This window comes from Crocodylus porosus, unplaced genomic scaffold, assembly GCF_001723895.1.
Source record: "Crocodylus porosus isolate Cpor-Errol unplaced genomic scaffold, CroPor_comp1, whole genome shotgun sequence".
In the NCBI taxonomy this organism is placed as follows: Eukaryota; Metazoa; Chordata; order Crocodylia; family Crocodylidae; genus Crocodylus; species Crocodylus porosus.
The window spans coordinates 103330558-103343567 of NW_017728943.1; the positions used below are offsets into that span (position 1 = coordinate 103330558).

Sequence of the window (13010 nt, forward strand, 5' to 3'; positions counted from 1 at the left end):
AAAAAAAAAAAAAAAAGGATTGGTGAAATTCAGTGGATGACTGAAGATTAAATTGATGCATCCCTCTATTCTCTTTTGGAGAGGTAAATAAGGGATTGCTGCTGAAAAATTCTTAAAAGAAGTTATCAAAAAGAATAGAGTATGCAACATGGGAACATAATATTTTTTTTAACAAGATGAATAGGAGACAGCATGTACTCTGATTTGCTGTCTATCACACTACCTTGCTGATAATTTATAGTTTTTCTTCTACTGTATCTGCTACTTTCCCCACGTTAAACTACTATCCAACAATGTGTACACAGTGAGCATATATTTAATATTTTAAAGCTGAGAACACTGAAAGAAAGTGTTGGGTACAGCTGTATTCCAATGTAGAAAATTAATAAATAAATAAAACAGGGACCACAGTTTTCCTGTTTCTATACTAATACAGCACCACAGAACTTTAGAAAGCACTCTCCATCATAAAAGTTTTAACAAGTGTTGAGTTTCTGATTATGTTTTCCAAAGTATGAGCGAGAACAGGTAGTGTTTGGGGTACTTTCAGTGTCCTTATATTTCACTTGCGAATGATATTCTTTTTTTCCACATACAAAGATTTTTCCAAGACTTTCATTCCAATTGTCTTCCCAGTCATTTTCAAGTACAATGTAAAAAATAAATTAAAAAAAAAAAGCTTTAAATCACATAATACTCTCAAAAAAAGTCCATCTCAAATCATTTAGGAGAGATTTCAGTCCAATCCTCATTGCTGCCCTTGGCAAAGTGTTCCATTTCCAGAAAAGCGATCACTGAACTCTATTACCAGCAACATTGTTTCTATATTAAAATCCCAAATTCTGTTTTGAAAGGCTTTTTGATAAGAGAAATGGGACAAAGGACCAGAATTTGTCCCAAGAATTTTAGCTTCATTAAATTTAGACATATATAACTTTAAAACCCAAGCATTTTCAAGGCATTTTCTTTTGTGTAGCTAATTGCATTAATGTTAGCTTTCTCTCATTGAATGCCTTCATTTTTATCAAGGCTCTGTAGGTAAGCTGCCCAGTTTCATCCCATTTGTTTTTCTCTGGGCTTGTATAAGTCACTAAGTTCTCAGTATACTGCAAGATCGATTTTAAAGACCTACAACAAATTAAAAAAAAAATCATAAAGAGACACTTTTTTTTTTTTTTTTTAAAGCGTGATAGACATTGACAATGCCCAATTTGGAGTTACTACCTTCCTCTCAATTTCCAAAACTCTAAACCACCCAGTGATCACTGCTACATCATTTTTCCTACTCTCTCTGGTAAGCATGGGTGCAAAGAAACAAAAAACAAAAACACAAGAGATCAGGAAGCAATAATTTTCAGAACTGCAGTTAAATCTCATTACCCACAATAATGTAGTATCATGGGAAAGTATTTGGTGGCATTTTTTGCCCTACAACTCCCTCTCTCTGGCAGCCAAAGATTTCATAATGTCTATGACCTCCATTAAATACCGGTGTGGAAATTATGACTTTTTACCCTAGTATCTTACACTGTGTATTAATATGCATTCATTTTGTAAAGGAATGCATGACAATAAGAAGTTTTGAGAATGCAAATACCTAAACTGTTTTAGAAACAGACATCTCTGAGTGAGCACTACCATCCACTCAAATTATGACCACAATCATGGGAGTAAAAGGTTGACCATCTGTTGAACCACATGCTAAATCTTAGCTTCAATAAGGATATAAAAAGGATCAAAGTTATTCAAAGGAGGGTGAAAGGAGTCTATGTCACTCCCTTATTTTAGTACAGAAAGCACCATATACTCACTTTAGATACTGCTGATATTCAAAAGGATTCTCCTGACAAATAGCATGGATGTTGTTTAGTTCCAGAGTAATCAACACTAAAATCAGCCGTAACACAGGAGACAGAAATTTAACACTAGAAATAGGGAACATTTCTTACTGTTAGTATTTTACAAATACAAAATTGTTCTTCAGATACCCCCTTTTTTGCCTTAAAAAATATAAAGGGGAATCTGGGAGAAGGAGAAAAAGTCTGAGAGGTTCATTAGGAAAGAACAGAGCCAAGATCATAGGTATAAACAATCTATAAAATAAAGAAAAATGAGCTAAATGGGTTTCCAGACAAAAAATATACTAAGATGGAGTTGAAGTTGAGAGTACATGATAGTTTGTTAGGTTAACATGTACATTTTTACATACAGCAGTTTTTTCCAAGGACAACCCCTGAACATCCAAGAAACTCAAAGGACAAAAAAATCACCTAGAAAAAGCCAACTATGTTAAAGAATGGAAATGTAAAGTTACGGCACACAAATTACCTGCACTGTGCTCTGTGGCAGCACTGTGAAATAACCATGCATTTAGGCTTAATGTATTTAAGTGCTTTTAGTCCCAAAAGATTAAATGATTTTTCCAAAAATGTGGGGAGGTGGTGAGAGCTTAAGTTTTAATTAGAGGTGCACCAATACATCGGTCCAATATCGGCTTGGCACCGATATAAGGAAAACGTTCTGTATCTGCAATTGGCCTGATGTGGCTGATAATTTGTCTGATAAACGCCTGTTCATGTGTGTAGCCACAGCGCAGCACGTAGGCAGTGAGGAGCAGAGCTGGCAGCATGGAGTGCGGCATGCAGCTGGGTAAGTCTGGTGTGGTAGAAGGGGAGGGGGAGTGGGAAAGGAGAGGGGCATGGGTAGGCAGATCAAGGCCCCCACAGTGGGGATCGGGTTGGGGCAGGGGCCAGGCTGGATGTGGGACGGAGGTGCAAGTCCCGCCGCAACACACTGCTCATCCGTTGCTCGTCTGGCAGCTCCTGCTGCTCGTCTGGGAGGGCACCGGGGGGGCAGGGCACATGCTCCTGGATCTGCATGAGGCGGGGAGGGCTGGGCTTCCCAGGGGCAACCTGACCTCCCACGTGCCCTCCTGGATGAATGGTGGGAACCACCAGATGAGCACTGGACAAGCCGTGCGTGAGCCGCCCCCCTCCGACAAGCTGCACCTCTGTCCTGTGCCCACCCCAGCCCAAGCCCACAGCTGCAGCCTGCCCTGCATCATGCACATCCAGGGGCCACACGACCCCCAGACGAGCCCCTTGTGGCTGTTCTGTGCCCTTCCCTGCCCCGGCTGTCAGCACCTTCCCCAGCCCCAGCCCCATTCCCTCCCTCACTGCAATGGCCTTGATCTGCTGCCCCTCCCCGCCCCCCATGCCCTTCTCTCCCCTTCTACCACACCAGACTTACCAGCTGGATGCAGCTCTTCAAGTTAGAGCTGCACACTGGAAATTGGATTGGTATTGACCGATATGCCTCCTTAAAAATAGGATATTGATATCAGCCCCCAAAATGTCTATTGATGCACCCTAGTTTTAATAGCTTCTCTATATGAAACTCAAATGACAGATTTTATTTTTAAACAGGGAAAGATCTGCAAAGCCACCAAATATTTAAATGACCTTTTTATCTGTGACTTTATTTTCCAAGGCCAGGCAGCAGACAATGTTAATAACGTCAGTAATCATTCTCACATGAGTTTTGTGTGCTACTCAAATATTAGTATACCATGAATGTTATTGGAAATCGTACACATAATACACAAATCTAACTGAAGATAAACTTTTTATAAAAAAAAATAACAAAAGGACACACTGACGCAAAGGTAATATTCACAACTGCCTCTTGCCTCCAAAAAAGAAAAAAGTAACTCACCTTTTTAACATTCGTAGATAGTTATGCCTCTGTCGAGAATGCAGCGTTTTGTTTACCCATTGTTTATATCTCGTTTCAGTGCAAACAATAACTTGTTCAGACACCTGATGACACTGTGCACCTATCTGACGGAGGACCACCAATATTTCCAGGAGCGACCGTGGGCAGTACAGGGTGCGAATCTGCATGCCACAAAGCTCAGTCAGTAATCTGCAAAATGGAAAGTACTCCTCAGTGTTTCAATTTTTGTGAGCAGAATTTATAAATTAATGGACTTCACATTCATATTACCCAGCAGGAGCTACAGTATTGTAACTCGTACTCTGGAAAACATATTTACTCCACTTCCTAATGATCTGCCAAAACAAAGATTTGTTTAGTAGGAGGAGTGGCTGGCTGTGTTCTCTCTCACATAATGGAAATGAATTTCCATCTCCCAGTGATAGATAGTTCCCATCCCAAGCCAGAGAAATAACACCAACACACACAAACCTGGTTTAGAAGGTGTATTGTCCTCTAGTGAATAAGGGCAAGGCTGCCTCTTAGCCCTTATATTTCAGTTCTTGATAAACTAGGGTTTACCACAGAAAACGCCCCAGATTAAGAAACAGAAACAAGACCCCGGATAGAGTAGCCAAATGAAGACTAGACCTCACTTGCATAAAAATAAAGTCATAACAGTCACTGTTTACAATCCATAGTATGCTAGACTGGCCTTCACTAACACAGTAAAATGATAGCTTTAGCATTCATAAAGAGTTCTGCATATTAGTAAGTACTAAATTACTTCATTAATCCAACTAGCTTGTTTTAAGAAAATGCCTTATTGAAACCCCCAAATACTGATATTAGACCATAGACAGTGGCTACAAGTGCCTAATGGAGTGCAGAAAACATTAAAGCTGTTTACAGATGCTTAAAAAAAAGGCATGTTACTGGAAGCAGCAGCATGCTAGTTTGACCTGGCTCTGCTGCATCTGCATAGGTTGGGTACTTCAGCAGGGCTTTTTGATGCTTTTATCTAAACCTTATTCAATCAGTTATTAAATAAAAGCACCAAAAAAGCCCCATGAAAGCACGTGATCTCTACAGATGTTGGGTGAGCCGGGTCCAACTAATGCAACGCCTCTTTTGGGCATGTGCTGGACTCAGCACAGGGGCGTACAGAGTTTAAGTGCCATTTTTTGTTTTGGTTTTTTTTAACATCTGTAAGCAGCCTAAGAGTATTAAAGCATCAAGAGTATTAAAGCACTGAAACACTGAAGCTCTTCAAGATGCATCTTAATAGTTGTAGAAAGTGACAGATTGACAGCCAGAAGGCAGAGTGGCATCTTCAAGACCCTATCCTGCCCACATGCAGTAAGCCTGATGTGAATGAGAACAAAGAACAATTTTGTTTTATAGCACTATTCAACCACTTACCCCTTTAGCACCCTTGTTGGCTGCCTCAAATGTCAAATATACTTAGCATTATACCAAATTCAAAAGTTAAATCTTCCACAGACCCAATTAAAGCTGCCAGTTCATTTTAACAAGGCTACTGAAGACCCAGAAAGATACAAATTTTCTTTGTATGTCACTGGCTCAAAACAGGAAAGACATATTTATTACCAACTACAGAGAGTGGGACTTTTAAACATATGAACTGGAATAAATTACATTAGTTATACTTAACAGCTTCAGAAATCTCTACCACAAACAACACAATCGCAGATAACTTTTATATTTAAATCTCATGAAATATAGGCTGGTTGCTCCATAACTGTACTAGCCATTTTCACTTAAGTGCCAACCACAATGATGGGACTAAAACTTCTGGTGCAGGATGTTATACATCAGCCCAACAGATTAAAGGAAATTAAGATAAATCATTGTATAAATGATATTAATACATGATAATACAATGATGTATTAATGATTAATAATTATGTGCATCTGTAACAATTTTACTTTCCCACTTCTAATACCAACAAATTTTCCACATTCCAAAACTACTGTCGTAATCATAGCAGTATTCTTCACCCCTCCCTTTCATTTTGGAGGGGATTCTTAGTGGAATCTCAAAAGACTTTTTGACTGAACTAGTGATAATACCATAAAGCTATGCAAGATACTGCTTACAACAATATAGACAATTGAAGGAAGCACTTGTACAGCGAATGCTCATTATTGTCCCACATACCCCTTACTCTCAAAACTAGACTGTTTTCAGGAGTTGGCACAAGAGCAATAGAAACATTAAAACTTACTCCCCAGTTAGGAGATTATTTATCGGATCATCTAAAATGTAGCAACTTGGGGGCAAATGGTGCTGCAACTGAGAGAGAATCTCAGTAATCAGAGAAACTAGTTCTTGCATTTCTGTGCATCGCTCGCACCTTAAAAACAAAGAACAAAATTAGCTGCACAATTTTACATAAGAATAAAATAGTGTGTTCAATGTATGCTGAGTGCGATCGATACACACACACACACACACACACACACACACATTCAAATGACGAGAGAGAATTCATCTGGGTTCATTCTCCTGTAGAAAAAACTTAGTCTTAGATACCTGAACAGACTTTTAAATACTGAGCCCCTGAAGCGCAGAGCCTGCAGTGTTGCCACGGTGCAGCCAGAGGGCCCCCATGCACACATCTCAGCACGCTCTGTAGACTTTCTCGGTGTGTTTAAGACAATGCCAGCAGTGTACACGGCAGTTTTGACCGCCTGACTGAGACTGCTTAAAATCAGCCTGCATCCCCCTGCAGCACAATGTGAGATTGCGAAGCGGGCATGTTCTGCTCCCTGCTTGGTTGGAGCAGAGTCCAGTGAGTGACACTCTCTTGGTAGATGGGAGAGGAAGGGCAGGAACAAAGCATCAAGGGATGCTGAGGACTATGCCATGGGTTCCCTCAGAAGAGAATGTGTACAATCCTCCCACAGAATGATTTAACCCTAGTTGTTCCCGCGTTGTTTTTTTTTTTCTAGAACAGCCATTTTTGCTGCAGGAGAAAAATCCTGAACATCCTTGGAGTCCTGATTTCTCCTAGGAGAGTTACTGCTCTTCCAGGGAAAAACGAATGTCTGTATGTGGCCTTAGTTTGCGTTTTGTGTGTTAAACTGAATTTCTTGCCAGCACTTTATTCAAAAGCCTACTACCATCCTGCAATTAAATCTTCAGTTCCTTTTCCACAATGTCGTGCGCATTTTGGTGTTTTCTATCTAGAAAAGCAGCCTCCCCAAACTCTATAATAATCAGCTCCTTCTTTTCTTCTCCAGAATCCTAAAACATACCAAACACTGCCACTAAAGAGCCTCAGTTCTGATGTACCATCTTCTTGGATTCCTGTATAACTATTTTTTGTCCCCTCTACTGCACCAAAATGGTCATCTTTGAAATTATTAATGGCCTTTTCATGGTCAAATCACAGTATTTCTCAATCTCTCCATGTAGTGTGGTGGTAAGGTTCCAAATCATTATACATAAGCTTTTCCAACAAGAATGAATCTTTTGTTTTCACAGCTGATAATCTCAGCCCAACACCCTGACTGCATCTCTTCCTCTTTGCTCTCCTGTGGTCCCTTACTTTCCTCACATCTCCTTCTATGTCTGTTTGGAGAGATAATGAAGGGAGCCACTAATTTGATGGCAACCCTCAAACTCTTGTGCTCAGTTTCCTCCTTTGTTTACATAATATTCCATATTACATCAGGTGATCTTATCAAGATGCATAGTTTCAGCTTGCTTTTTTACACCAAATACTTCAGTCTTCCTTCTCCACTCACCAGGCTTGCTCACATGTTCCATACACTGAAACTATTCCTTCAAAATGGAACAGCTTGTTTTGTCTTCTCTCTCTACTACCTCCCATTCTCTGTCAAACTCCTCTCTATTAATGCTGAGTTCTCAAATGCTCAAAATTTTACCTTTTATACTTCTCTGTTCTCTCTCTACCTCAGCACACTGTTAAGTCCCATCATCTCATCAATGTTACCAAAATTAACCTTCAATGACCTATTAAAAATACTTTGTCTAGCACGATTCATCATTTCTCACCCAAAATTAATGTAAAACTCTTTCTAATTTCTTAATTTCTCTGGTTCCTGACATCCCTGTCCCCAAGCACTGTTCTCAAAAAAGCCATTGTTGGTTATTTTCCCAAAATTGTTTAACCAGAGCTGTAATGACTCGTATTTACCTTCCCCCGTTTCTAACATGGCTTCTGTTCTGTAGTAGTTTACATAAGTTCTGCAAATATAAAATGCTTTTTCATCACAATACTGTAAGTTTAAGTAGAAGAGTTTATAAGGTCTACAAAAATAGTAAAATTACTACCATTCTCACTCTTTCTGCTACAATATCATCTACCTCTGAAGTGAGGTTACAAAGAATTTTCAAAGGAAAGGAAATTTCGTGCCCAGATCCAGGTCCAGCTATTACAGGAAAGCAGGAGTGAGTGTCTTACCCAAAGAACAAGAATATGGTGAAAAAAAAAAATCAGCATTTTAAAAATTAAGCAAACTCAATTATTAAGAGAACCTCCAGTGATTTGTATATGCACCTGCCATTCAAAAAAGGTGTTTCCTAACCTTAATTAGCAACCAATAAATTTGAGATAAACATTAGGTTAGACAGATTCCCAAGAGCCAGGCTACTAACCTGTGGCCACTGAAAAAAACTGGACTATTCCTTTTAAAGTTTTAATTCAATAATTACTCCCATTCTAAATTTAAAAGCTGTTGCTAGAGAATTCCAGGCTAATTCAGGGTACAGGAAGCCTTGCTTCAAAATTTAGTGGGCAGCTGGTATGGGGTACACAAAGGCCCTTACAAAAAATATGGTTTTATACTACTACTATCTTAAAGTATCAGGTATACCCCGTAATTGCTTGAATTTGATCCTCAGACACTATAGGAAGCTCAGACCAGGAGTTAATGCTTTTCATACACTTCAGCACCTTTAAAAAAAACAAACAAACACAAAAATGTAAAATTACATATTAACAAAGGGGCATTTTTTCACAGGATACCTTCATGTAAAATATCTTGAAACATCCATCACATTTTAGAGGGCTTTTTTACAGTAACTTCTCCACTGTCATTCTGGTTAGTCAGCAGTTCAGTTCTCACAATTAAGGCATGAATATTCAAGACAAGAGCGAAAAAAAAAAAATTATGCAGAACAAAGGATTTGCTATTTCTTCCTTCTCCCCAGCTGTGTAAATATTAAGTCAGTAACATGAGGCTGCAATTCACATCCTCATTAATTTATAAGGTGCAATGAAGTCAGGAACTACTACTGACCAGATTTAATGAAGTTCTCAGACTTGTTTCCAAACTAATCAGCTAAGAACCCTGAAGAAACTGAGGAGCAGCTTCTGTCACAACGATGAAACATTAGTTGATCTTCATATGGTGATACCTCTTACTAGTCATAACCTAAACTCAAGATGTCTAGGGTTTCCAGAGACTTCAGATCCACTAAACCATCTCAAGACAGAAGTTAACTACTTCATGCCTTTTATCAGAGGCTACTAACATAACTTACAGTTAATCAACACATTTATTTGAAGGTTTGTTAGTAGGGTAGCAAATACCCAAGGGGGTGTCTACACAAGACATTTTCTGCAGAGCTGCTTAATAACTTCTGTAGTAAATGTCTCTGCATCTACACATACAGACCTATTTGATTGCAGTAAACAAATAAACTGCACCACAGGTTAGCACTTGTACATACAAATACTACCCTGCAGTGGAGTTTTTTAATGCACAGCAATGCACAGGCAGACACTGATAGGGCTGGCTGGGGGATGAGGGTGCTTCAGTGTGGGGGCTGACTCCACACTAGAGCACCCCTGTGCTCTGGCCATGCCCTCTGCAGCATGCTGAACTGGTTGAAGCAGCCCCAGGCTGGAAGGCTGACCCCAAAAGCCCCATACGAGTTGGGGCTGCTCCGACCTGGCATAACATGCTTTGATTACAGGCATACGTCCAAATGTGGTATCTAGGAGTTTTTTTGCTTTGAATTAAATTGCATATGTAGATGCACCTGAAGACCAATTGAAACTCCAAGGTGATCTGGAGAAGATGGGCCTCCCAATCACCAAAAGTAGTGCACTCATAAGCAATCTTAATATATAAAGAACTGTAGACTTAAAGAGATAATTAATCAATTAAATGGATTAAAATTTAATTTGCCTCAGAAGAGTAACAATCAAAAAAAGACAACAATAGTTGGACCAAATTTTAAACACTATAAAACGCACTCTCTTCAGGCAAATGGACAGACCTGTTTCTTAAGTCTGGCAATTGGATGAAAACGAGACGAGTAGCAATTTGCACAGGTGATCAGTGGTTTTATGGCTGCATGCTCCTGGATTACAAAAACAATACACAGCACAAATTTAAAAATACTAGGTCTCAAACCAGCCAAGACTTGTGTGTGCAGCTTAGGCTTGCTGACTTCAGTAGGACTAAGTTGGGTTCATAAAATTAAATGCGTGCAAAATGGGGAAGAGCCACACCATTAGTTAGCAGGGGTGCACTGAAAGAGATTTTGGGGGCCGATACTGACAGCTGATTTTTAAGGAGGCATATCAGCCAATATCAATCCAATTTCCGATACCAGCCCGGCAGCTTGAAGAGCTGCATGCAGGTGGTGAGTCTACTGTGGTGGAAGAGGAGAGGGGGAAGGGAAGGGAAGGGCCCCCACAGTGAGGGAGATGTAGGAATAGGGCTGGGGTAAGCATTGCCCAACCAGGGCAGAGTGGGTGGGGGGTGGAGCAGCGGCTCATCCCGGGGGCAGCTCCTGCCCCCGTGCACTGCATTTTTTAAAGATCTTTAAAGCACAGTATAGATCAGGGCTGTCCAACTTCTGGGCTGCCAAGGACCATGTGCTTCATGGGCCATGTCCAGGAGCTGCAAACTACATGGGCAGCACCTCCCCATCCCACCCCAGCACCAGGCTCTCCTTCACCAAATGGGCAGCTCAGAACATGCCCCCACCCCATGCAGCATGTACAACACAACCCCTTTCCACTGTTGCCATGCCTGTAGGGTGGGGACAGGAGGCAGAAGGAACAGGAACTCAAAGAACTCAGCTGCTGTGGCACAAACAATGGTGGAAGTGGGAGGGACCTCAGACTGTGGCAGGGAGACTGCAGGCCACATACAACCCACAGGCCATCAGTAGGACAGCCAGAGTTGACACGAGCAGGGTGCAGGGCCTGGGGCAAATCAGCCCATGAGGAGCCCCGCTCACGCTCCAATCCCACATGCCCCAGACCCAAAGAAGCTGCTGCCACCACTGGCAGCGGTAGCATTGGGGGCTGGCGGGGGGAGATAGTGAGCAGCTGGATGTGAAGCAAGCCATGACAGCACAGAGCTGTCACAGCCACTCCACCCAGCTCCACAGGGCCTTGCAAAGTGCAGGGTCTGGGGCAGTCGCCCCAATTCACACCCCTCTAGGGACAGCCCTGCAAACAGGCTCATGTCCACAAAAAGGTGCAGAGTTTAAACACTGTTGTTAAGACAGGTGTAGCCCAAGTGTGTTTTTTAAATCATGTTCGGCATCTAAAACAATTATCACTCACTCACCTGGCACGACATTAGCCCCTACCTTAAGGGTTACAAGCTCCTCTTCTCTTGAAAATCTGCATAAAAGTATAATGGCAAACCCAAGTATTTGGTTGGCTATTTCTCTAGGAAACTCATTTAAATTGATCTCTCCATGGCTTAAATGGTCTCTCACACGCGGACCCTCTTGATGGTTCAAAAAATCCCAAAGAAATTCCTAGGAAAATGCAGGTGAATAGAGCTATGCATACAAGAGCATGATTCTACCAAAGCCGAAACAAACAAGCAATTCCTGAATCATAAAAGACTTTTAGAATTACTTGAAATGGAGGAGAGGGGCAGGAGGAACACCTCAAACCTTGCTTTAAAAAAAAAAGGCAGTTCTGCTCTCTTTGAAGAAGTCTGATCAGATCCAAAAAATAACTGAAAAGACTTACTGGTACTTTAAATATCATGGTTAACGGAATACAACATTACTCTGGCAGATAACTAAGAGCGATAAGTAAACAGTGAAATGTGTACAGCAGTATGATTAGCATTAGAGAGAAGGACTATAAATACAACAGCCCCTTTCAATAAAAACTACAAATGAAATGCAATCCTAAAGGCAGTCTGAGTCTCTTACAGCCAGGAGGTAGTGCCAGCTCCCTGAAAACAAATGATTCTTGCAAATCCCGATTCCTTTCCTTCCACACTATTTTATGCCATTCAAACCAATTTTACATTAATGTCTATTTTGCCCCTTTTGGATTGAAAAATCATGAACTTTAGATTACCAGCTCTGGGGAGTTGGACTCGCATCCAAATGACATAGTAACCATTCAGCACCATCATAAGTTTGCTAGTGTATAAAAAAAGAGCCATTTTTTTTTAATTTTAGCCAATTTTTTAAAATGAAATCTTCATATTTTCCCAAGCAGGAAGCAACTGTGACCACCTGAAACCTGAGATCCTGCTCCTGCCTTTGTTTCAAGGTAATCTGCATCATCACAAGAGGAGAGAGGCTCCATACCAGCTATGAACTGACTGCCCAGAGGAGTTTTCCATCTATTAACTCCTCTGTGAAATCCTGTGAAATATGAACTTTCATTTCTACCCAGGAGAACTTATACAATCTTTTCTCATGAAGGGTGCTTGTGCTTGAAAGCTTGCAATTAAAGAAATTTTTTCACAAAAAATCTTGTTGGTCTAATAAAAGATATCATCTCTACTAGGAGTCCTGATTGCCTACTGAATAAGAAGCATTTAACAGCAGCAGCAACACAAAGACAAACATACCACTGCTGGTTCTCCAAGAATTAGAGGAAGCTGATTGATCTCTTCATCCGTCAACTGTTTTGCCAACATCTTTAAAAAAACAACAAAATAAAACAAGGGCCTTTGAAACTGAAAAGCTTACTATAAAAGAAAGCTACAGTGAAAAAGCCAATGAAAAAATATGAACCTGCATCAAAGATACTGCCAAATCTCCAGCAGCAAATCCATTGATCATACTTAATGCTGATAGACAATGAGATCCAGTACAAGCCATTAATGACACCCTCAAGTAAAGCTGTCAGATGTTTAAATCATGCAGCTGGCACGAGTCATTTGTCAGATGCCATTGATTTCACCACTGCAGACTATTTAACCATGCAGGCTAATTTGTGGGGGAACAGCTCTCAGAGTTGTCTGCCCCTTATTAAGGCTCTTGACACCCTTGAAACTGAAAGGACCTCAAACAGACTGATGTA

General features: G+C 40.6%; 1 protein-coding gene across 3 annotated transcripts in view; it reads right to left on the bottom strand.

Annotated features, from left to right (window-relative positions):
• Positions 1–591: 591 nt before the first annotated feature.
• Positions 592–13010, bottom strand: part of ERMARD (ER membrane associated RNA degradation) — a 33454-nt gene continuing 21035 nt past the window's right edge. For 2 of the 3 annotated variants that reach the window (XM_019549910.1, XM_019549909.1), the window contains 8 exons: positions 12556–12624; positions 11321–11494; positions 9992–10075; positions 8581–8660; positions 5964–6092; positions 3715–3924; positions 1812–1925; positions 592–1128 (listed from right to left, as the gene is read on the bottom strand). In XM_019549910.1, coding sequence (XP_019405455.1) covers positions 954–1128; positions 1812–1925; positions 3715–3924; positions 5964–6092; positions 8581–8660; positions 9992–10075; positions 11321–11494; positions 12556–12624 — 1035 coding nt within the window. In that variant the 3' untranslated portion in view covers positions 592–953. The remainder of the gene's footprint in view (positions 1129–1811; positions 1926–3714; positions 3925–5963; positions 6093–8580; positions 8661–9991; positions 10076–11320; positions 11495–12555; positions 12625–13010) is intronic. The other variant, XM_019549911.1, reaches the window with a different exon arrangement.